Source organism: Amphimedon queenslandica, unplaced genomic scaffold, assembly GCF_000090795.2.
Source record: "Amphimedon queenslandica unplaced genomic scaffold, v1.1 AMPQUscaffold_13380, whole genome shotgun sequence".
Taxonomy (NCBI): Eukaryota; Metazoa; Porifera; class Demospongiae; order Haplosclerida; family Niphatidae; genus Amphimedon; species Amphimedon queenslandica.
Window position 1 is genome coordinate 152409 of NW_003546384.1, and position 24329 is coordinate 176737.

Genomic DNA, 24329 nt, shown 5'->3' on the forward strand with positions numbered 1-24329 from the left:
AAATAAATAAATAATATTATTATTGTTATTATTAATTTAATTTTTTGAATGAATAAAAAATTGTTGAATAAAAATTTCTATTAAAATCTAATCATAGCAGGCGTGGCCACGCGTGGGCGTATGAATGTTTATGGGTACTTCTGCTTTGCTGGTGTCAATGTGTCTCGAAATCTTTTCTCTCTCTCTCCTTCTCTCGGCTGATGCCTAACTACAGCTCCCACAGTAGCCTCTCTATCTCTTTACAATAGGAAAATGGCATCTGCCTCGACTGACCATCCTCTTTTGGAGCAGCTCAGAAAAGGTAAGCAACAAGGATAGTATTTCACTCTCTTTCTCCCTCTCTTGATAGACACCAAAGTATCCAATGATCCAGGTTATTCAGTTATCAAAGTACCCACGTCACCTGAGGGTCACATGATCAAGGTTGTGTGGCCGAGGACCAGTTTCCCGAGAGAGCTCCATCGCTGGAACCTCCCCGAGGTGAGTGGGCGTCGTTTAGTACAGTACTGGTACATCTGTACATCTCGTGTGTATAGGAGATACTGAGTTACCTGATTAGTTTCGATGCTCACAAAGACTGGGTTACAACTCAGAGACATACAAAGTGATTAAGATCCTCTCTCTCTCTACCCCTCTGCTGTAATACACCTTTCTCTTACTCTCTCCCTCTCTCTCTTACTCTCCCTCTCTCTCTCCCTCTCTCTCTTTCTTCCAGGCCTCCTTCAGGGACCATGTTACTTTTTGATAAGAGAAAGGTACACCATTCATGTACATATAAGTACATGTACTGATACTTTGAACCCATTGTACTTAGTCCAGTATTATTGTGTTATTATGCTGCCAATCCTCACTTACCATTTAAGTGTATTAAGGAGAATTAGAATGTGATATTCAACACTTCTCATTAGCACTACTTTATTCACACTAACACTTTAAATGTCTTCTCTCCTTCCCTTCCTATCTATAATGTCACCCTCTTCTTACATCCTCTTTCTCTCCAGACTAAGAATTATAAAGTTGATGGATACGATTGGAAGACTCGGAAGCATCAGGCGGCATCAGTTAGAGAAGATAGAACAAAGTTAAAAGTCTGTGGACACACAGTGAGTGTATGAGAGAGGAAAGGAGGGAGAGACAGAGAGAGAGAGACAGAGAGAGAGAGACAGAGAGACAGAGAGAGAGAGAGACACAGAGAGAGAGAGATCTCTCTGTCTCTGTCTCTGTCTCTCTCTGTCTTTCTCTCTGTCTCTCTGTCTCTCGAGAGACAAAGAGAGAGACAGAGACAGAGAGAGACAGAGACAGAGACAGAGAGAGACAGAGAGACAGAGAGAGAGATCTCTCTCTCTCTCTCTCTGTCTCTCTCTGTCTCTGTCTCTCTGTCTCTCTGTCTCTCGAGAGACAGAGAGAGAGACAGAGAGACAGAGACAGAGAGAGACAGAGACAGAGACAGAGAGAGACAGAGAGACAGAGACAGAGAGAGACAGAGAGACAGAGACAGAGAGAGATAAAGTTTAGTAAACATATCTTGTTTCTAAACTAAATAAGTGACAAGTTGTACATTGTTTGTCCTTAAAATGTATAACATCCTACCTGAAACTGTCATATACAAAACTGATAGCCCTCCCCCCACCACAGTACATGTTCTAAATCATGTACTAAACAGTAAGAGAACAACCTTACTCCATAATTAGTTGTGTAATCTCACTGTAGTTTATATTAAGCATTACACAATACTAATGCTGTTATGGTAGTGTTAGCTTCCATATTTGAGGTTATTACAGCACTGATTGTCCTTCATTGTTGTTTGTGTGATATTTTAATTATGTGTTTGTAACTTTACACATTCAGTGATTCTCCTGCACTCCCCCCCCATCTCTCTCTCTCTCCCCTCTCTCTCTCTCTCTCCCTCTCTCCCTCTCTCTCTCTACCTCTCTCTCTCCCCCCCTCTCTCTCTCCCCCTCTCTCTCTCTATGTTTTCCTACTTCCTTCCTCTTTCACAAATTATGTACCTTATACACTCATTTACCATTTACATGTAAAATATACATTATATTCTTTTCTATTGTTTCTGTCTCTTAATTCCTTTTCTCTTCTCCCCTTCCAGCTCCTCTATGCTCTGTACACTCACTGTGAATCCAACCCTTCATTCCACAGAAGAATCTACTGGCTGATATCGGTATGGACCTAATCCCTCCTAGTCCTATTCTATATACTATACATGTAGCTACTAATAGTAATTAATAATGATAATAGTAATCATAGTAGTCTCATTGTTTTAAGATGGTGTAGTATTTCAGTTTGTGTAATACAATCAGCAGCTTCAGGTCCTAAATACAATAGTATATATATCAGTCTTTATTCAGTGGAGCTGCTTGAGTAAACTATTATAGTTTTTAACTGATTGTTTAGTAAACAGGCGACCCTCCAGTAGTACTAGATAAGATGCACTTGATTAACTGAGGCTGTAGAAATCAGTCCCTAAAGTATAAATATTTTATACTCAGTTATAGTGGAAGTACATAATCATCGATTGTGATTAGGGAATTGATTTTATCATTAATTTTTTTACTCTTTCTCATACGTACATGTATAATACTCTCTCTCTCCTTTTTCTGTCTCTCTCTCCTCTTTTCATCTTTCTCTCTATCCTTCTATTTATTCTAAATCTGGCTCACAGACCCTGTTTGTTTGTTGATTATGATTACTAAGTATATACATACCTCAGATAAACTATTTGGCAATAAAAGGATAACCCTGATAGTACAGTGAACTACTAATTACTATGTACCCACCATTCATGTGTACATATTATTCCATTTTGTTTGCATGTCTACATGTACATGTACATTGTATTTTGTGTTTTGTGTTTTGTGTTTTGTGTGCTACTTCATTTACAATTTCCTGTCCTTTTGCTTTGCAGTTGATGCAGTTTGTAGTAATATAATTATAATAGTAGAAACAAGTAGTGTTTATATTGGATTTTAATTGGTCTTAATTAATGGAACACGAATGTATTATCATTATTATTATTATTATGATAATGATCTACTTATATTTTCTCTTTTCTTTATAATGTAGAATCCGTCCATTACTTTAGTTCATTATCTTGATGTTAGTGCCAGTGGATCTTGTAGGAAAGTTACTCCGGCCAGTTTAAAAAGACAATTGACCGACCAGGTAAGTCCTCTGTACTGACCACGCCCATAACCACACCCCTTACAGGTTAATCCTGATGTCATTGGAGGCCCACCGGTTGATAGTACAGGGTTACTAGCTCTCAGCGATGAGACTCTCTGTCGGTATTTATTATCAAGTAAAGGCTCGTCAACCAGTCAGGTCTCACTAAAGAACCTTTTACAAAGCATTCATCAATCCGCCCACACACTCTACCAGAAGGAGGGGCTTGTTACCACGGCAACCTTGATCACTTACGTACAAAAGACGCTGTTTCCTAACCGATGGAATGAGCAAGAGCCTTTGGATGGTAATATGGAGAGTTCTGAAGAAATGACGCTAAGAGATAACGTGGCTCTGTTTGATCAAGCAATGAAACTGATTCAGTTACAAAGAGGCTCACCACAGCAGGTGCTACTGCCTAAAGGTACGACTGAGAAAATGGCGTCAGCCGATGTCTTGAGAGCAGCTGCTATACTCCTAGCTCAATCTGACAGTAATAAGAGTACAGCTGATGGGACAGAGTCTTCTGGAACATCTAACATATCATTATCATCAGTATTATCAATAGTTCGGCCGTTATTAGTACAAGCCACACCCACTACCTCTCTATCCACTAGAAATCATTCCATTCATCATCACACTCCCAATAGAATACCTGCCGTCACTCAGACCCCGCCCACTCCCGTCACAATAGCCACGCCCACTAATTCTCAAGTCTCTCCCGATGATTCTGAGTACCTCTCCTTCATTCATCCTCCGTCACTCGAATCGCTCAAGGCAGTTCTCCCCCAACCTCTCGATATTGACTCCGCCCTCTCCTCCTCCTCCTCTGATACATGTACATGTATGGCGGAGGTCACTCAGTTTGCCGAGTCTTTGCTGACGATGCGTCCACTGGAAGATGCTCAACGTCTGAAACAACAAGAAACCAATGCCGGTCAAAAAACCGGTTTGAATACCAGTCAAACCAGTTTGGATACCAGTAATACCAGTTTTGCTAGTTCAGGCAATATCGATATGAGTTCTTCTGATCTCTTTTCTGATAATTTCCTCGACCATTTTCTGGACGAGTTAACCAATGGTACAGTCCCGCCCACTCACGATAACGACATATTGGGACAGTCAGTCCTTCATAATGAGTCTTTAGCCACGCCTACTTTTAATGAGTCTTTAGCCACACCCACACATAATGGCTCGACTAATGAGATGTTGCATAATGGATTGGCTCCGCCCACTTATGATAGTATAATTTATAACGGGCTTGCCCCACCCACTCAAAATGATATGTTACCGCCCACACACAATCAGTTACCTGTAAACACTGCAATGGATGCTTCTACTGGCCACGCCCCTCAAATTGACTCCGCCCATGACGACTATACCCTATCAAGTCTTGATCTTGATCCAGATAGTTTAAAGATATTAATGGACTTGTACAACGAGGGTAGGGGAGAGGAACTGCCCCTTCCTCTCTCACCCACGTCACAATATATGGCTTCACTTAATGGCCAAGAGACGCCTAGCAACGTCAGCACTTTCAGTTCCCATGGAGACGAAACGAGTTACTATGGCAACGAGTTGGCAGTCTCCACGACTCCAACCATGTATGGTGAAATGGCCGTTTCCATGCCAACTAACCCCACCCCCATGGCAGCGGCTAATTCCATTCCCATGACAACCAGCTCTGTTCCCATGCCAACCAGTCTCTCCTTGTTTGGTAATTATAGTTTCTTAGAACGGAATCTTCAATTCGCTAACTCGTTATTGCAGCAGCCGCCACATTTAGCCAGTAGTGTAACTCAGAGCCCTCACGTGTCACCACTGCATGTTCCTCCTTTATATCGGAGCTCCTCCCCTGTTCAGTCTCCGCCCAGTCCTTCACAAGCATCCATAAGCTCTTTATCAACTGCTGGCGGAGACTCGGAATCATCTCTGGTTGCTGAGTTGTGTGAGCTTATGAGTGAATCCCCTAATGTTCAACAGGAGGACTTCTCTCACCTCTCTCTCTCCGGCCCAGAGCAGCAGGAGCTGCTGGAGGCTTCACGAGTGATACAGAAGACACTGAGGAGATGTAAAGAGAGACCTAACTCAATGGTGACGTATAAAGAGAAGAACGCTGCACTCCTCATTGAGAGATCTTACAAGAGATACAGAGAGGTAGGCAGTACAAGTACTTTATGCCTGTGTGTATATTAGTGACGATTGACTGTTCACATTGTACATTTTTAGTTGAAGAGAAGGAAAGATGAAGCAGCAAGATGCATTCAAGCTCAATACAGATTGTACAAACGGAGAACAGAGGAGCTCCAGAGAGCAGCTTTATTCATTCAACAGATGTATAGGTAATAATAGTCCATGCTACTCTAATGTCAAATGACGATTTCATTTTAAAAGTTTTATAGAGTGCAAATGCTTTTAAATATTCTGATAATTTTTAATGTTTTTGTTGTAGATATCAGAGAAGAAGGAGGATATCAATGTCTTCCCTAGCCACTCACAGTCAGAGCAGTTCCAGTTCATTTAATTTCAGATGAATACAACTAATACTACTTTAATGTTATCATTACAATCAATCATGTACTTCACAACTTCATTGTATTTTAATCACATATAAAAGTCATTTTAACTTTTCATAGAGAGAGAGAGAGAGCTGGAGAAGTGATGATAATAGTAATTATTATTATTATTATTTTAATTTTATTATCATTTATGAGTTTTTAAGAGTTTTCTTCATCATCACTGTCGCCACCTCCTCCTTCCTGAAATACTGGTACTGGCTGAGTTCTGAGAAAAGAGAATTATACATTAACAATACAATACAGTACAATACAATAGGGAAACATTCATGTGAAAGAACTGCCAGTTTCTTGACAGAAACTAATTTTTAGAGGTACTTGACTACTTGTATTCTTACACTATGAGTAGATGTACATTCATTGCAGTATTATGTCAAATTCCATCATGCATATCTTATATACATACACTGTTTCTCTTACTTTTTATAAGCTGGGTTCACATACATTGGATTTTCCTCTGATATCTACAAACACATCATCATTAACTTTAGAAGCATTCGCTTAATTCAAGTTCACTCACTTTAGCATATTTCAGGAGTGCCTCTCTTGGATCCTCATCTTTGTCAACTGCCTTCTCTAGTGCTACCATCTTCCTCATGTAAGCTCCTATTGAACTACCACCACCTGAAGCAACTCTACCATCAACACCTTTAAAAAAATTAAATAAACAATAAATAAATATTCAGTAGAGGCAGTACGGGATTGTCTTGTTTACCTTTCCCAGTGACTGGTAGAGCTGGTTTGTGAGAGAGGATAGGATCCTTTCTTTCTTTTTGTCTCTGTCTTTTGAGTGTCTTCATCTCTTCATCCCGAAACATTGGCAGAGCATGAGCTAAAGAAATGAGAGAGAGAGTATGGAAAATGAGTAGTGCTTTAGAGTCAATTTCAAAACCATGGGCTATAGTACAGGGATTTTCCCGGATGGTACATAAAAAGGTGCTAACGTGTTAGGACTCTCATTCCGACTGACGTCACTATGTCAGCTCTTCCTCTTTTCCTCTTGTTGAGGCTCATCTTGGGTCCTCTGTGACTGTATTTATCACTGAAGAAAACCTTCACATCACCAGAACTGCAACCAATGAATATCTGATTCAATTTAGGATGCCATAAGGTCCTGATGACACTCTGTAGGTTGAGATAAAGTGAGAAGAGAGATGGAAAGAGAGAAATTAATAGGATCAATAGTTAGAGGAGAAGAATAGAGAGAAAAAGGAGGATTGAAGTACTAACTGAGTCTGGTGTCGTTAGTTTATGAAGTTGATTTAATGATCTGTCAAAGAAGAGGAGCTCACCAGTACTATCCTTTAAAAATAAGAGTATTAATATTATACCCCAATGAACAGTTATTGTACAGGAGTTTGATACATTAAGAGAATCTTTCACTACTTGTGTATTTGCTGACCTTTTGTTTTTGAGCAGAAGTACCAGTTATAATGATAGTCTCATCAGGATTGAAGGAGCAGTCTGTTCTGTAAATAAAGCAATAAAATATACTCTAGTATATTCACAATAATTACAGCAATATGGTAGTATCATTATTATGTAAATTTCTGGCTTACACTGAATAGTGATTGAAGAGGTCACTGACGGTACTAACTGGATCTCTGAACTTACGAATATCCCAAACCTTTAGCGTAGAATCACCTGATGAGAAACAAGAACAAAAAGAGAACAAGTGATAGAAGGAATGAGAATTTAAGAGAAGTACACTGTACAGTACAATTAATCATGAAAATAATAAAGAAGTGAAAAATCCTTATACACAGTAGAGGGAGAGAGAGCAGGTTACCTCCTCTTGATACTAGCGTGTGATTATCGTGAGCAAAACAAAGACACGAGGTCTCAGTATCAGGAACATGTGCATTGTAATTAGCTAGTGATGGCCTTACCTAAATATTAATAATAAAAGGAATTAAAATATACATGTACATGTACATAAATATACATGATTACTTACATAGGGACCATCTCCCTTCCACATTGCAATGCTTCCATCAATTCCAGCACCAGCAATGTATTTACCATCTCTACTGTACGTACACGTCGTGATGGGCGTCTTCTTACCTAAAGTGCAAATTTTAGAAATACATAAAATAACTTCCACGCATACCCTGTTTGCTTCTTGACTTGATGACGTGTTTTTGCTTTTTGGCTGCTTCTTCAACCTCCCATATTCTAACAGTGCTGAGAGAAAGAGAGAAGAAAGATCATTAAAAGTATATAAAGAAAGAAAGGAGAGTAGTATTAAGGTAGACATGAGTAAAAGAAATTTTTAACTAATGATAATATTTTGTTCTCACCAGTCATTTGAACAAGTGATGAATTGGTCTCTGTGAAAAGGATGCCAGCAAGCATTGTTAATCATTGATATATGACCCTGCCATAAAGATTATCATCATACAAGTACATATACCCAAGGCTATAGCCCATGGTTTTTCCAAAAAATGGCTCCAAAATCACCCCAAATTTTTATTACATTTTCTGATACATATTGATGTACTTAAGCTGTGTAGCAAGTTTGAGCTGATTCTGACTTCAATTTTTCGAGTTACAACCATATTAAGAAAACGCCAAAATCCTGAAAAATACCCAAGGCTATAGCCCATGGTTTTTTCCAAAAATGGCTCATTTTAAAAATGTTCATAACTAGCAGAACTTTGTACCATTAAAAGTTAATGTAAGATACAATAATAATTATTAATTATAATTTATTTCTAACATTAGTGTTGGTCATATCTGCTATGTACTGCCATCCTTTTGGACACTCTGCCACTGTCTGTCCATCTCTGTCCATTACTATAGCCTATCAAAATTGAGAACGACTGCCCATTAAAATTTTATCCCATACCTGTGCATTACCCGAGGCGACTAATATAAGCTCTCCAGTGTGATTGTATTGTGCTGTGCAAATGGGGTGACTGTGATACCATATATGTTCTAATTAACAGTACAAGTTTGTGAAATACCTTCCACAAGGCGTCAGAGTACGGAAACAATTTAGAGTTGCGTCCATACCACCAAAGTCCCAGAGTTTGACATCGTATCCGTAGCAACCGGTGATCAGCCGAGCTCCAGCTGGATCAAGGCCTAGTGCTGATACCTGCATACATGTACATGTAAATTGTACATGTACATGTATTACAATTGGCTCACTGGTTTAGCTCCATGATCCATTACGACTTCATTTGTTAGTGGAAACCTCTTCTCAAACTCATCCTTTAAAAAAGGGAACACAAAGAAATAAAATATAAATAAAATAAAATAAAAATAAAGAACACATCAGTGTTTTGCAAATTCTCTAAACAATAATTCAGTATTTTTTACAAAATATAAAAATTTGCACAATTGTTACACAATATAAACTAACATCTACTTCCCCCATCTCCTCCTCCTCCTCCTCCTCTTTCCCCTCCTCCTCCTCTTCATTAGGTGCCGAGAGGTTAACTGGAATAGGAGGACCAATCATATCATCACCTTCTTCTTCCTAATATGGTAATTATTACACCCACTCATTAACGAGGAATATAATAATACTCAACTCACGTTTTCTTCTAAAGTCTGAGGCTTATCTATAAAAAATTAATAAAATTACTTTATTACTATTATTATTATTGCATTTAACTTGCAAAAATCATTTTAAATTTAAATAAATTCTGACCTTTGACCTGTGACGCTTGAGCTGTAGAGAGTGTTTCCTTGAACATTGCATCAATGTCGAACTTTCTGGCAGTCTTGGAACGACCTGCAGTCACGTGACATCACGTGATCTTATCATTAAGACTCACCAAATCCCGAGAATCCCATGACAGCTGAAATGTCCTCATCTTCTTTGCTCATATTAATGTATGGTGCTAGTACTGCAGTTAAAAATGGTGGAGCTCAATTTAAACTAAAAATAATAAGAAAAAAGGAAGAAAAATGAAAATTGCATGGGCGTGACCCACTAATTAATAATTACTGGGCGTGTCTTTGTTACCAAACAAAGATGGCGGAAGAGTACGAGTCGATACAGCTAGTGAAGCAAGAAGCTTTCATTTATCAGATACCGCCCAGGGTCTCCACTACCCGCGCTGTTAGGTAAGGGAACGATAGGGTATTATCTGTTGTATTGGAGTCCTTTCAGAGCTGCTGATTGGAATCTTGCTGCCCCTGACTTTAAAGGAAGACTAAAGATAGTCTCTAAAAAGAATGAGTGCTTCATTAAACTGGAGGACCGATCTGGTAACTTTCCTTCTTTATGCTGCCATTCAATATTGTGCACATGTACACATAACTAGTAGAATACTTAAATAAAGAAATGACAATAATAGAGAATGAGAATGGATGGGCTGATACAACCTCGGATACAATGAAACCTTTGTAGGATTGTATCTCCACATTGTATATTCATGCATATTAAGCACACACATGCAGTATATGTGCGTATATTAATGTACTATTATTCATTTGTGTATCATTTCTCTTCAGGTGAGTTGTTTGCAGTCTGTCCAGTGGATTCTTTCCCTGGTTTAGCTGTCGAGCCAGTCTCTGACTCCAGTAGATACTTTGTACTCAGACTAAAGGATCCATCAGGTATGTACTCCCTCTATCTCTTCTGTCTATCCACTCTTCTTCTCTTTGTTACTTCTCTCATTATTGTCTGTTTGTGATAGTTGATAACTTTTCTTTATTCTCTTTGTTTAGGTCGTCATGCTTTTGTCGGTTTGGGTTTTCAAGATCGTGGAGACGCTTTTGATTTCAACGTCTCATTAATGGAGCACTTTAAGTGAGTCCTCCCTCCTCCTCTTTCACTCTCTCCATTTCTCTTCTTTTTATTATTTCTAGAGGTATTAAAAGAGATGAGAAGATTGCTAAGGAAGAGACTGAGCCTAAACTGACGGTTGACTACAGCTTGAAGCAAGGAGAGAAGATATCAGTCAACATTGGAGTAAGACATCGTTTTATACAAATATTGGGAGACTTGTCTTCATATTTGTGGCGGAAAACATTATCTTAATAATTGTTGGCTTGTCTTAATATTTCATTTTCTTCCAATTCACCAACTGCCAAACAACCAATCAACACTATAGTCTATGGACTTTTCAATCAAATCTTACCACTGCATTACCTGTACTTTTATCTTTCAACTCACTATCTGTTTCTATAGTTTCCTATAATATTTTACTATTTTGTAGGCTAAATTGAAGCTTGGTGCTGATGACCCAGGAGCTAAAGACAAGCCTCTGATTGGTAATAGTGATACTACTGACAGTATAAATACCTACCATTACTGATATATATGTACTATGCAACTCAGTAACTCTGCAGAATAGAAAGACTGCTTGTATAATGCTCATCTCTAGGTCTGTCTGCTGCTGGTGGTCTTTTACCTCCTCCTGTGTCCAGCAGTCGTCCAGTGAAACCTCCAACAGTCCCTGCTCCATCCACCACCTCAGGCAGTGATGATTGGGGAGACTTCTTTTCAGCTACTGCAACTGGAAACAGTTCTACTAGCAGCAGTGGCAATACAACTAGTGGGACAAACTCAAGGTATGTGCAATGGAATTAAAATTCATTATTGAATGTTCTACTATTCTCTTTCCCTTCTCTTTCTTTCCCTCTCTCCCTCTCTTCAGTGGTGGTGGTGGTTGGGTTCAGTTTTAGTTTGTCTTTCAAGGACTGGAAGATTATGAAAAGTGCCCAATTTTGTATGTGAAACTTTTTAATGCATTACAACAGAAGGAGCTATGTTATAAATATTTTAGTATTATTGTATTATTATTATTATTATTATTATTATTATTATTTGCAAAAGATAGTTGAGAGGGGCAATGTACTAATGTAATATTATGCAGTAAGTTTATTCAAGAATTGAATTGTTGACAACTAATGACTACAAAAAGGAGACGCACTAAAAATTATAGAAATTATAATGGTCATGCATGTGATCAAGGCCAACCAAATCGCAGCTCCATCTTTCGCTCAATATCTTTGGGAGGATCCTCACCCCATCCTGACTTTAAGATTCTACCATAATCAGCAACATCAATGAATCCAGTAGCTACTTGAGCTTTAAAGTCAGCTACTTTCTCTTCATCAACTAATACATAGTGCCAGGCTGCCCGTCCTTTTTCTTTACCACGAACACAATAAAGAAGACAACCTTTAAACCGATTATTCCAAGTACAGTCAGCATCAGCTTCACAGGATTCATTAGCTAGTTTACTGCAATAAATGTATCTAAAGTCAGTACACATTGTTTTCTGTCCTGATGATAGTGTTGCACCATGCCAATATATCACTGACTTATCTGCTTCACTATACTGAACAGCTTCATCAACATAACACAATGCAGTAGCCTCTTCATTTGGTTGACAAGAGGTGTATATCTGAAACAACAGCCCTTGCTTTCTTGTGTGGTGTCCACATGATGGAACATCCATCTCATCTAACCTCTTACTGCATTCATTGATCCAGTTACCAGAATAACTGCAATCTGATACTATTGCTAATGGCTTTCCTTTAAAATGGTTTACATATAATTCAAAGATATCATTGAATGATATTACTCCATCTTTGAAGCACCAGTTACCAGTGTCCTTCTCTCCATGACCAGTGTAATAGAGAAAAACTATATAACAAGAAGCATTAATATTAGTCAGTAGTGAAATCTTTCTCATACCTCCTTCCAGTTTGCAGTTAATAAAAAGTTGTTTGATTGCTTCCATGTAACATTCTTTAGTGCATTCACTTCCTGGTACATCATAATGGACTGAATTAATGTGATAAAAAGCAGGATTTCTACTATACAGGTCTGCAATATTCTGAATCTCTTCTTTCCTCCAGTCACCTGGTAACTCTGCTGTAAGTAGTTTTGGTGATACATTGTGTCTGTTAATAATAAACAACAATAATAATTAATAATTACTATGACTAACTGTTGTTCCAGCCAATTATTATGATCACCAAATGATCCAATAATCATTACTTCTTTTGGTGTGACAGGATAGTGACGCCATGTTTGGTCAACCATTGGAGTAGCTGAATCAGTTCCCATTCCTTGATCAGTATCATCTCCTCCATCATCTACTCCAGCTTGTACTAATGGATGACTTAACTGAGACACTGTTCCAATAACAACTCCAACTGATGAACCTGTACATTAATGAATGATGATGTATCTACATAGTATCAAGAGTATTGATATATTTTAATGAATATACACACTTTAGCACCAAATTCTCTCATGTAGTACTTACTTGGCAGATTATCAACATTGTCCAAAATATTTTCCACCTAAAATAATATGCTATGTCAACTGATAGTAGAGTACTGAATATCTCAACTACCTTATTAGGACTGGAGGAAGAGGGCTTATCTTGTTCAATGGCAACCTGTGATAACTAATCAGAAAAATAATATAAAATACTAACAATTATAATTAATGTTCCGTGTACCTTTTCTGTGTCGTCAATGTCATCGATAACTGAAGTTTCTCCAATTTTTAACCAGGTCACTCTAATATCATTGAGATACACAATACTCCTCTTTGCCAGTGCTACCAGTGCTCCTGTAACTTTTTCAGGAGCACACAATGTAGCAATGATTGAACCTGGCTCAACTTTAAGAAGATGCATATAACAGTAAAGCTCAGAGAACACTTCTTTGATGATATTTTCAAACTCTAAGACAGTCAGGCTCTTGACTGATGGCCACTTCAACTTCAAAACAATAATACCTTTTGCATTTGATGGAAATTGACTCTCTTTTCGCAATTCGTCTGCAAAAGATGAGCTAGTCAGCAACCTTCGATAATTTTCCTTTGCAAACTCATATTCTTGAATTATTCTTTCACCATCTTGAAGATTAAACCTCTTAGCAAGTTTTTGCAATATGGAACAATTGCAAAGAGAGCAAAGCTGGGTACGAACTATGAAAAATACTTGTGACATGTCTCTTGCTTCTTGTAATTGGATACTACATTTTTCGTCAGGGTCATGATATCTGATGACATCTTTCACATCATTGATGTTGATATGAGCCTCTTCGACTTTTTTCTTTATGTCATACACCAAGTCTCCCAGCTTTCCTCTTAAATCCGCAAAATCACGATGCATGCTATAGCCCACATTAATTGCTACATACTCCGTAATAAAAAGCACACATTGTACATATCTAATGCTTACTTTTCTGTTGTACAGTGCCGCTTAGATCTTTGCTACTATCAGGCAATGATTGAGACTCAACTTGGCACGATATTTCTACACAAAGATAAAAAATATTTCAATACTTTTATTTATAGAGCTTACTTGCATAGTCTTCTTTCATTTCTTTGGCAACAGCAGTCAGTAGTGGAGGATGATTCTCTAATATTTGAAGGAGCTTGTGAAAGTTGCCAGGATCAGTGACCACTGCTTGAAGTAAGTTAATGATCAGTTCCAGATTCAGAGCATCAGATGTATTGACAGCAGCATTGACCTTTTGAAGAATTTGAAAAGGAATAAGCTTCCCTGAAAACAACTCCATTGACAGCAGATTTGGATAAGTGATTGCTTGTTGAAGTTTGCTAGCGTTTTTCTTTAAAACTTCATATTCTTTAGTAGCAGGAACAAAACCTTCAGCCATCTCAGAAGAGAATAGGCGTGTCGTGGCCAAACAAAGCATTCAAAATATGAATGTCATCTCAGATTTATATGATTGTTCTATAGTTGATCATATAAAATGTAAAACAAATAAGCAAATCAAACAAAAACAACCAAAATGCAATATCATTACTAAGTATCAATATTAAAATCAAATCCAAGTTTATTCCTAATAGCTTCAATCCACTCCTGACTTAAATATTTTCCTGCATCAGCATAACTGCCTCTTACAGCAACAAATGAGCTTAAAAACTTTTGACAATGCTCCTCCACTTGAGATAACTCCTTCTTAAATCCAAGACTAGTTCTAAATTCACCTAAAAACTCTTCCATTGTACATTTCTCTTTGACTCCTTCACTAATGAGACCAGCAGCGTATAGTTTATTAGCAAGACTTAAAAGAGAAGATTTAGTTAGAGAAGTGAGAGTATCATAATGAGATACAAGAACATCATCGATCACTGCCTTTGCTCTCTTAACATAATCAACAGTAGCTGATGGACCTAATAGAGTTCAAAGGTCAGTATATACACACAGTATTATCACTTACTAGCTCCTCCAGTGGATGATACTGACGTTGATTCATGTACTACATTAGAGGAGGAGGAGGAGGTAGTAGGATCTGATTAATATCAAATAAATAAACAATTTTAAATTATTTGTATCTATTACCTGTTGAAGGTGAAGGAAGAAGAGGAGTAGTTCTCAGTGATCGGTGAATGAATACTGCCTTAGGATCAGCCACTCCATCCAGTGGTATAGAATAGTGCAATGATGGTACAGCACCAGGTGACCCATATACTGATATTAGACAATGTGAAGGAAGAGGACAATTAGCTTCACCAAACTTATCAACATCACAACGTAAAAACTATTAATATACACATACCAACCATCAGTTATACACATTATATATTGCCACAGTACTTACTCTACAAGGCTTAAGGTGAGGCTCAATACTCCAACCAGTGAATGGTTTTTCTTGAGGTGCATCAAACTTTAATTCAATACATCCATAATAATCTTTGAAGCGAAATAGAAAATTTTGTCCTTTTTCAGCACGAGGATAGTCTTCTTTAATAAACTGCAAACAAAGTCACTATACAACTCATAAGTACAGCAGTTACCTCAAGCAGTGCATTGAGCTCTTTAGCGGCAGCAAATGTCACCAAATCTTCAGCTTCTTTCTTCTCATAATAAACCAGTCCAGCATAAGCCATATTCTCTACTATACCAGTGGAGTTAGCTACTACTTCACCTATTACACATAACTATTCACTATCTAACTTTTGATGAACTTACTATTAACGTCTGAACTAATTTCAGTACAAGGTATTGGAGCAGTTGCTTCTTCATGCTGTGGTTCTTCATGATCCTTTGACTCTTCTACTCTTTCATTATCTTGCTCTTCATTTCCTTCTTCATGTAATGGCTGACCTCTAGTCTCCCCCTCTTCCTCTACTCCCTCATTACTAGTAGACTCTCCTATATAGTGGAATAGATTCAGTTCAGTATATACTAGTACACACTCACTCACTCATTACTCACCCTGTCCTCCACTGCTACCTCCTGGTGGATCTTTAGTCTTATCAGAATCACTACCATCTTCCACTTCTTCCTCAGTTTCCTCTTCTGCTTGTTCGTCTTGCCTCTCTTGTTCATCTTGCTCCATCTGCTCCTCCTCTTCCTCTGACTTGTCACTATTATCACCATTAGTTGATGATTTGGATACATGTTTCTCCCCAACGATAGATACTAAACAGAATTTGTTACGTTGAATGGATCCATACCAACTATCAGGTTTAAACTCTCCTCCCTCAACTATTGAGAACTGGTAAGGAAGACTGGGTGTGCTCATGGGAGCTATAGCAAACTTGAGATAACGACTAAGAGCTGGTTGTCCTGTTAAATCAACACAGTGCTGTATCTCTAATTCGAGCCGTTTGAGGAGAGGCTTTGAGAGTGATACTGCATACACAGCACTCACTAGGACAGTATTAGGAGGAAACTGGAACTGTCCTCCTACAAGAGCAACCACTGCTGCTTCTACTGTCTCAGAGGACAATAGGCTTCCTTCTTGTACTCCAATCCTTAGACCATATTTCTCCCAATTCATCAGTTGAGGTTTGTCTCCTTGAATTAAGAACAGCTTCTTTTCTACTACCTGAACATCACTCAGGCCATCCAATTTATCTTTCAAAAATAATGATTAGTCACACAATATAATAATACTCTTACCCATTGAAGGGATCATGTAATCAAATTGCACTTCTTTAGAACTAGTCTCTTTGATGGATTGTTCCTCTAAAGATGGGACTTTCTCTTGTAGTTGCGACTTCTTCCTTATTAGTTTGGTTGTATACAATTCATTATCAGACACTTTAGCTCTAAGGTCTATAAAATAATAGAATATCTATAATTATGATGATAGACTAACCAATAATGATTTGTTTTTCATTCTGTGATCGTTCCTCTACTTGTGATGTAAGTTTGGCTTTTTTATTGTCATCTATAGATACTGATAATCATCTAATGCAGTCTGTGTGCATAGTTAGCTAACCAATAATGATTTGTTTCTCCTTCAAATATTGCTCCTCCTTTTCTTTTAAGAGTTCAGTTATATCAGCAAATTTGATTTTACGTTGCTTATCTTCTACAACAATAGAATACATCCTCATATATAATATTATGTACTGATGATACACTAACCAGTAATAATTTTTTTCTCCTCAATCAACTTTTTCTGCACTTGTGCAATCTCTTCTGATCCACTGCTCATATCACTACCATAATCTAAAAGAAGAGAATAATCAGTATTATGCAATATTAATGTAAAATGTTTGTTCAGAAATATTTACTTTTCTGTTTGTCATCACTAATTTCTGGTGGCTCTACATGGCCTCTATGCCTCTTAATCACGCGATCATTCCAAGTGCAAAAATCACAAAGTTCATCAGCTGGTTTACTACAATGAATGTATCTAAAGTCAATATGCATTGTTGTCTGTCCTGATGATAGTGTTTTACCAAACCAATATATCACTGCCTTATCTGCTTCACTGTACTCAACAGCTTCATCATTAACATAGCATAATGCAGTAGCCTCTTCATTTGGTTGACAAGAGGTATATATCTTTAACAACAGCCCTTGCTCTCTTGTGTGGTGTCCACATGATGGAACATTCATCTCATCTAACTTCTTACTGCATTCATTGATCCAGTTACCAGAATAACTGCAATCTGATGTTACTGTTAATGGCTTCCCTTTAAAATGGTTTATGTATAATTCAAAGATATCATTGAATGATATTACTCCATCTTTAAAGCACCAGTTACCAGTGTCTTTCTCTCCATGACCAGTGTAATAGAGAATAGCTATAACAAGAAGCATTAATGTTAGTCATTAGCGAAGTCTTGCTCATACCTCCTTCCTGTTTGCAGTTAATAAAAAGTTGTTTGATTGCTTCCATGTAATATTCTTTAGTGTGTTCACCTCCTGGTAGATCATAATGGGCTGGCTTAATGTGACATTTGTGATCTTTACTATACAGGTCTGCAATTCTCTCAATTTCTTCTTTCCTCCATTCATCTGATAACTCTGTTGTAAGTTTTTTTGGTGATACAATGTGTCTGTTAATAATAAACAACATTATTAATTACTATCATTATTTACTAACTGTTGCTCCAGCCAATTATTATGATCACCAAATGATCCAATAATCATTACTTCTCTTGATGTCAATGATGTGACAGGATAGTGACGCCATGTTCGGTCAAACATTGGAGTAGCTGAATCACTTCCTCTTCCTTGATCAGTATCATCTCCTCCATCATCTATTACTGATGAATAACTTAACTGAGGCACTGTATCAGTAACTGCTCCAACTGATGAACCTGTACATTAATGAATGATGATATTGCAATAATTTAATGGCACCAGAATCTGTACTACACTTACTAGGCAGATTATCAACAACATTGTCCGAAATATTTTCCACCTAAAATGATGTGCTACGTAAACTAATAGTATAGTGCTGATATCTGAACTACCTTATTAGGACTGGAGGAAGGGCGCTTGTCTTGTTCAATGGCAACCTGAGATACCTAATCAGAATAATTAATAATATTAAAATAATAATAATTAATGTTTCGTATACCTCTTCAGTGTCTTCAATGTCATTGATAATTAAAGTGTCTCCAATTGTTAACCAGGTCACTCCAATATCCCTAAGATATGCTATGCTCTTCTTTGCCAGTGCTATTAGTTCTCCTGTCACTCTTTCAGGACCACACAATGTAGCAACGATTGAACCTGGCTCAACTTTAAGAAGGTGGATGTAACAGTAAAGCTCAGAGAACACTTTTTTGATGATATTTTCAAACTCAAAGACAGTCAGGCTCTTGACTGATGGCAACCTCAACCACAAAATGATAATACCCTTTGCATTTGATGGAAATTGACTCTCTTTTCGCAATTTGTCTGCAAAAGATGAGCTAGTCAGCAGCCTTCGATAATTTTCCTTTGCAAACTCATATTCTTGAATGATTTCATCCCCACCTGGAAGGCTAAACTTCTGAGCAAGCTTTTGCAATATGGAACAATTGCAAAGAGAGCAAAGCTGGGTGCGAACTATGAAAAATACTTCTGACATGTCTTTTGCTTCCCGTAATTGGTAATTACATTTTTCATCGGGGTCATATAAACTGACAAAATCTTTCACATCATTAATGTCGATATGAGCCTCTTCGACTTTTTTCTGTATATCATACACCAATTCTCCCAGCTTTCCTCGTAAATCCACAAAATCCTGACGCATACTACTGCCAACATTGATTGCTACAAAACATATATAATAGTATACTTTACTTTGTACATGCATGTAACTAATGCCTTACATCTCTGTTGTTCATTGCCTTTCAAAGTTTTGCTTTTATCAGGTAACTGAACTTGAGACTCAACTTGGCATGATATTTCTACACATGGACTAATGTTATTAATACATTAGAGTCCAACATCCACTATGGCAACTTTTTTGAAAGCAACTTTGTGGTTACTTTGATGTATGTCAACTTTGTTGCCAAAAGTAGAACAGTGCCAAAAGTAGAACAGTGTTCTACTTCTTTATCAACAAAATTTCTGTTGATTTCAACAAAGTTGCCTAGTGGATGTTGGGCTTAAGATGCACAGAGTTCAGTATCATGATACCTGCATGATATTCTTCTTTCATATCTTTAGCAACAGCCGTCAGAAATGGAGGATGATTCTCTAGTACTTCAAGGAGCTTGTGAAAGTTGTTAGGATCAGTGACCACTGCTTGAAGTAAGTAAACGACAAGCTCCATGTTTAGAGCATCAGATATGTGGACAGCAGCACTGACCTTTTGAAGGATTTGAAAAGGAATAAGATTTTTTGAAAACAAATCCATTGACAACAAATTTGGATGAGAGATTGCCCGTTGAAGTTTGCTAGCATTTCTCTGTAAGACTTCATATTCTTTAGTAGCAGGAACAAAGCTTTCTTTGGTGAATTGAGCCATGTTAAATCACGTGATTAAATTATGAATGCACCGTATTAATTATGTTGGCAATTGGCCATATGCAACCAGGCCAAATGCCAACCTACTCCCACATAGTTTAGTAACTATAATCAGTAAAATAATTAATAATGATAATAAAGATAAAAATTAAAAAAACAAAGCAATGATGATGGTGATAATGATCAGTATTATAATTATTCTACATTTAATTTCTTACATAAATTAGATAAGATATAATAATGATAACAAAAGAGACTAAGAATAGAATGATGATGACTGTGTAGAAGTTGGTAAGACTGCTCTGTCTCTCAAGGTCTCTCAGATGAGCCTCCGCCCTGCTGAGACTCGGGTTCAGTTCTAGAGCTTTCTTAAAGTAAGCAGCAGCAGTTTCATACTTTTTAGTGACTTTGTAAGCCTCACCAAGTGTATAGTGCTGGAGCCAGGTTTCTGACTTTGGGAATTTATGATGGAGGGATAGCTTGGTTAGGAAAAGTGTATCGTCTATGAACTTGAGATTATAGAGTGTCCGTGCCATGTTAATGAGGGCGTCAGGGTCATTGGGAGAGACTGAGAGAGCCTTCCGGAAACACTCTATGGCCAGGAGAGTGTTACCTTTCACTCGCCACAAGTTGCCAACCTGATTGAAGACTTGAGGATCATTAGAATTCTGTAAATAAAATAATGAACTAATTTCATGAATGATAAAGTTGCATTACAGTCGTAGCTAAAAGTGACATGTATATGAACTATATAGATGGACATCACATGACAAAAAAGAACAAATGGTCTATACTTGTACAACAGCAAACATTTAAGACAAAGCATAATACAAAAAGAACTAATTTTATTATAAAGAAACATCACATACATACATTTACTCATTCTCTCCACTTCCCCTACAGTTCCAGTATAATAAAGAGATTAATGTACATGTACATTGTACATACTAACTTCATTCAAGAGTTTCTTCAACAGTTTCTCAACTTCAACTAGATCAACCGACTGGTCATCTGTCGTCTTTTTAAAAACCATCGCTACATCAGGCTCTGGGTGTATCGAGAACTGATCACGACGAGCCACACCTTCCAGGAAATCATAAGGTGTAGACTCCACTGGCTCACCGCAGGTTAGAGATACACTTGAGAGACTAAAAGAGAATATAAACTGATAATACAGTATGCAAAGTATTCAGAAATATTAATAAATATTTCATAATTCCTAGCTATATACATGTACATGTTAATCATACATGTACATGTAGATGTAGATGTTAATTGTACAGACCAGTGATTCCTACAAAGTATACTAAGTGAGCTTCATGAGCTGACAAGCACTACAATACAGTACATGGCATTTGGAGCAACTTTAAAAATTCGCAAAAAATCTAATTTTGATCGAAATCAGCTCAAACTTTCTACACAACATAAGAACAGTTGTAATAGCACGAGTACTCACTGAACTCTGGTAATAAAGTAAATTAAGAGTATACTAAGAGTATATTAAGAATATACTAAGAGTATATAAAGAGTACATTGTATACTAAGAGTATCTAAGAGTATACTAGACTACACTAAGGTATACAACTATAGTAGTGTAGTACTATAAATGAAATACTTTAAATGAATACTACAAATTCACATCATACATGTACATGCACATGTATTTAAAATGTCACTAAATTCCAAACACATAGTTGGTAGTCTTGGTATGGTGTAAGTTGTAACAGGCAAAGAAGAATTTGATGGTTGGACTTATTAATGATAACTTACTCTCTCTTGTCTTTTGTCTCTTTCTTCTTCTTGCTCTTAGTATTTGAAGAGGAGCTACCTGCCTTGTGCTGTGTTATCTGTAACTTTAATTTATTATTATTGGATCCTCCGGCCCCTCCTACCAGCCCTCCTTCCTTCAGTAGAGGCTCCTCAAGATTGTGAGGAGTAACACGAACTAGACGTGGGATAAAATGCTGACCTATTCATGTAAAATTTAAAAAATAGAGTATCATATTATAGCAGTATTACAAATTTTATGTTGTATGTCATCATTCCTTATGCCCACGATACAAAGTATTGCAATGGACCTAATTAATATTCATAGCTATAGACCCCAGCCCTACCCACCACAAATTAAAAGGGCTTTAAATTTGTTAGGCTTCATAAACATAAACGTTTATCATTTTTTCAACACTCAACACGTCCTCCCTTACTCTTTTTTGATTGAGTCATCAAGAGATACAGTTCCTTATCATATATAATGTCCTTTCTCTCTCCTTCATCAACTTCAGAGCCGTTCTCCTCTTCATCTGTAGATGGTAGTTTGTCTGTGATAATGCACTTTCCTTTGACGGGTCTGATGACCCCGTCCTGTAGTTTCCAATGGTTCACGCTGGTCGTGAGAGCTAGCAGGGCTAGTACACTGCACAGCAACAAGAACTGAGCTGACATCTCTACTACCGCATTGATGAAGTGCGCGGAAGTGAACGGAGAATTGTTTATTTTTGTGCAGTGTCAAGTGAGAAGCCATAACCATGCCTAAACTAAAATTAAAAGGCTTCACATTATTTTCTGTGTTGATAATTAATTTAATGTTTATTATAATTTATAAAGCTTCCTGAAGAGTTCTAGCTAAAAGTGTGACTCCGTCTACTTCATAGAAATTGACATCAATGTCTCCTGGTTGCAGCCGTCCTGTTTTAAGTAGCTCCCTAAAAGCCTGGACGATTACAAATAAATAAAATATTAACAAGTAGCATTTTTGGCTGGCTTACATCACAAGTTGGTGTTGTCCACTTATTACCCCATATATGGAGCTGGGATAAGACACTGTTTACTTGCATCAGATTTGCAACAGCCAGGAGGCCAGCATCATGAATATCATTACTAATGACTAACAAACTATCACAATAAACAAAAAATAGTCATAATAATTATTATTCTCTAGTCACAAAGGGTTTACCTTTTCAGCCTGTTATTGCCAGACTGGAGTGCATTACTGAGCGAAATGAGACCCTCAGACTCGATCCTATTACAACTTAGGTTAAGGACTTCAAGTGGTGGGTTTGTAAGGAGGAATTCTGCAATATGTGAAGCACCATCTCTGGAAAGCTTGTTACTATAAAATATTACAATTGCAAGTAGGAATAATAAAGCAAGTAATGAATTAATGATTACCAGCTCAGGTCTAAGTGTGTTAGTGATGAGTTTGGATTCTCCATTAGACACGTTGCCATCCACTTAACTCCAGTATCAGTCATATCATGCTTAGAAAGATGAATCTCTTTAAGAGTACAGCTAATCTATAACAATGAGCCAGCTCATAAAACTTTAGCAATAATAATAATAATACCTTTAACATTTTGCTTATGTGAATTGTTGACTCTTCTAAGCAGCTATGAACCAATGGCCTTGAAAGATCAAGGCATTGGATGGTTTGGTTGCCATGAAGGACAGTCGCCATGGCAATGATACAGTCAGTGTGTAGGTGAGTGTTTGAGAGGGTTAGGTGAGTGAGAGTAGTATTGACTTGTAACATGGCAGCCAAATCCAGGCCTCCCTTTTTCTCAAGGAGGTTACCATCCAGCGAAACATGTTGCAGCGATGTATTGAACTACGTGACAAAGTTTAAAGTTATAATAGCAGTGGGGGGATTGAAAAGCACCTGCAAAGCATCAGCAATGAGAGCTATACCATCAACAGAAATGTCATTGTATGAAAGGTCAAGATGCTGCAATGGACATTTAACTTCCTATGATATTGTCAGGATTATGCACACAAAAGAAACTACGAAGGATTTACTTTAATGTACTGGGCAATGTGCTCCACTCCTTTATCAGTGATCCTGTTATAACTTAGAACAAGACTAAGGAGTATTACACTGCCATCAATGAGGCAATGACTGAGGACTTCAACGTCCTACGAGAGATGATAAAATTATACAAGCTAGCATCATATTCATTTTACTTGATCATTTAGCCTTTTCTCTCTCAGTGATGCTTGATTTCCATTGAGATGTAAAGAGCTATTGGCCTCAGACCTATCATACATGCAGTGAGTGTGGAAGCCTGAAATTATGAGAAAGTAACACCAACACTCTTACTGGTTCTCAGTTGCTACTATAGACCGTATTGCTTCGTAGTTTGGAGACGAAGAGTAGCCACACTCTATTCTAGCGGCTTCTTCCCAACTTTTCAAAAGGCTCATCAGGACTGAGTGATATCTGATCTGATCAAACAGAAACAGTATACAACGTCACCATAGAAACTGCAGTGCTGGCACTAAAGAGATAGCAATCACTAATGATCCAGAAACCAAGCGCTACATAAAATCACAACATGAAGAGAAGAGAGAGAGAGAAAAGGTTTCTCGCAATTGATAGCTTCAAATCCTCAACACCTCCAACAAGCACTCCCACGCATTATAATTA

The 24329-nt window shown here is 37.5% G+C and overlaps 8 protein-coding genes across 8 annotated transcripts; 2 read left to right on the forward strand and 6 right to left on the reverse strand.

The window, feature by feature from the left end:
- Nucleotides 1-124: 124 nt before the first annotated feature.
- On the forward strand, nt 125-5793 carry LOC105312926 (uncharacterized). Its single transcript, XM_019997204.1, has 10 exons — nt 125-301; nt 350-480; nt 537-604; nt 716-755; nt 1002-1103; nt 2105-2176; nt 3079-3177; nt 3223-5334; nt 5407-5519; nt 5630-5793. The coding sequence occupies exons 1-10, from the start codon at nt 253-255 to the stop codon at nt 5709-5711; spliced, it is 2868 nt and encodes a 955-aa protein (XP_019852763.1). The 5' UTR covers nt 125-252; the 3' UTR covers nt 5712-5793.
- LOC100641426 (WD repeat-containing protein 70-like) lies at nt 5697-9685 on the reverse strand. The gene is made up of 20 exons (XM_019997205.1): nt 9539-9685; nt 9412-9495; nt 9297-9322; nt 9121-9237; nt 8907-8969; nt 8720-8853; nt 8602-8671; nt 8473-8556; nt 8054-8130; nt 7864-7937; nt 7711-7817; nt 7543-7642; nt 7313-7397; nt 7156-7222; nt 6984-7055; nt 6698-6878; nt 6469-6585; nt 6274-6401; nt 6174-6217; nt 5697-5961 (listed from the first exon to the last, which is right to left on the reverse strand). The coding sequence occupies exons 1-20, from the start codon at nt 9588-9590 to the stop codon at nt 5895-5897; spliced, it is 1749 nt and encodes a 582-aa protein (XP_019852764.1). The 5' UTR covers nt 9591-9685; the 3' UTR covers nt 5697-5894.
- Nucleotides 9686-9715: 30 nt separating this feature from the next.
- On the forward strand, nt 9716-11621 carry LOC100639784 (NECAP-like protein CG9132). The gene is made up of 8 exons (XM_019997206.1): nt 9716-9830; nt 9877-9974; nt 10221-10325; nt 10437-10518; nt 10578-10680; nt 10928-10982; nt 11096-11282; nt 11369-11621. Exons 1-8 carry the CDS (start codon nt 9739-9741, stop codon nt 11394-11396), a joined length of 750 nt encoding a protein of 249 aa, XP_019852765.1. The 5' UTR covers nt 9716-9738; the 3' UTR covers nt 11397-11621.
- On the reverse strand, nt 11592-14357 carry LOC109582478 (uncharacterized). Its single transcript, XM_019997194.1, has 8 exons — nt 14042-14357; nt 13919-13993; nt 13190-13869; nt 13082-13135; nt 12992-13028; nt 12671-12887; nt 12415-12623; nt 11592-12363 (listed from the first exon to the last, which is right to left on the reverse strand). The coding sequence occupies exons 1-8, from the start codon at nt 14355-14357 to the stop codon at nt 11681-11683; spliced, it is 2271 nt and encodes a 756-aa protein (XP_019852753.1). The 3' UTR covers nt 11592-11680.
- A 149-nt stretch (nt 14358-14506) lies between these two features.
- LOC109582479 (uncharacterized) lies at nt 14507-17887 on the reverse strand. The gene is made up of 12 exons (XM_019997195.1): nt 17798-17887; nt 17233-17748; nt 17084-17167; nt 16935-17027; nt 16812-16883; nt 16613-16768; nt 15941-16129; nt 15677-15859; nt 15502-15632; nt 15306-15458; nt 15047-15245; nt 14507-14877 (listed from the first exon to the last, which is right to left on the reverse strand). Exons 1-12 carry the CDS (start codon nt 17841-17843, stop codon nt 14507-14509), a joined length of 2193 nt encoding a protein of 730 aa, XP_019852754.1. The 5' UTR covers nt 17844-17887.
- A 506-nt stretch (nt 17888-18393) lies between these two features.
- LOC109582480 (uncharacterized) lies at nt 18394-19914 on the reverse strand. Its single transcript, XM_019997196.1, has 4 exons — nt 19580-19914; nt 19270-19347; nt 18531-19210; nt 18394-18477 (listed from the first exon to the last, which is right to left on the reverse strand). Exons 1-4 carry the CDS (start codon nt 19908-19910, stop codon nt 18394-18396), a joined length of 1173 nt encoding a protein of 390 aa, XP_019852755.1. The 5' UTR covers nt 19911-19914.
- A 142-nt stretch (nt 19915-20056) lies between these two features.
- Nucleotides 20057-22374, reverse strand: LOC100641553 (tetratricopeptide repeat protein 17-like). Its single transcript, XM_003386944.3, has 4 exons — nt 22114-22374; nt 21680-21878; nt 20862-21057; nt 20057-20577 (listed from the first exon to the last, which is right to left on the reverse strand). Exons 1-4 carry the CDS (start codon nt 22349-22351, stop codon nt 20116-20118), a joined length of 1095 nt encoding a protein of 364 aa, XP_003386992.1. The 5' UTR covers nt 22352-22374; the 3' UTR covers nt 20057-20115.
- A 42-nt stretch (nt 22375-22416) lies between these two features.
- Nucleotides 22417-24294, reverse strand: LOC100641680 (leucine-rich repeat-containing protein 34-like). The gene is made up of 9 exons (XM_011405945.2): nt 24003-24294; nt 23867-23939; nt 23702-23818; nt 23565-23651; nt 23253-23513; nt 23078-23202; nt 22863-23018; nt 22675-22801; nt 22417-22619 (listed from the first exon to the last, which is right to left on the reverse strand). The coding sequence occupies exons 1-9, from the start codon at nt 24104-24106 to the stop codon at nt 22506-22508; spliced, it is 1164 nt and encodes a 387-aa protein (XP_011404247.1). The 5' UTR covers nt 24107-24294; the 3' UTR covers nt 22417-22505.
- Nucleotides 24295-24329: the final 35 nt, after the last annotated feature.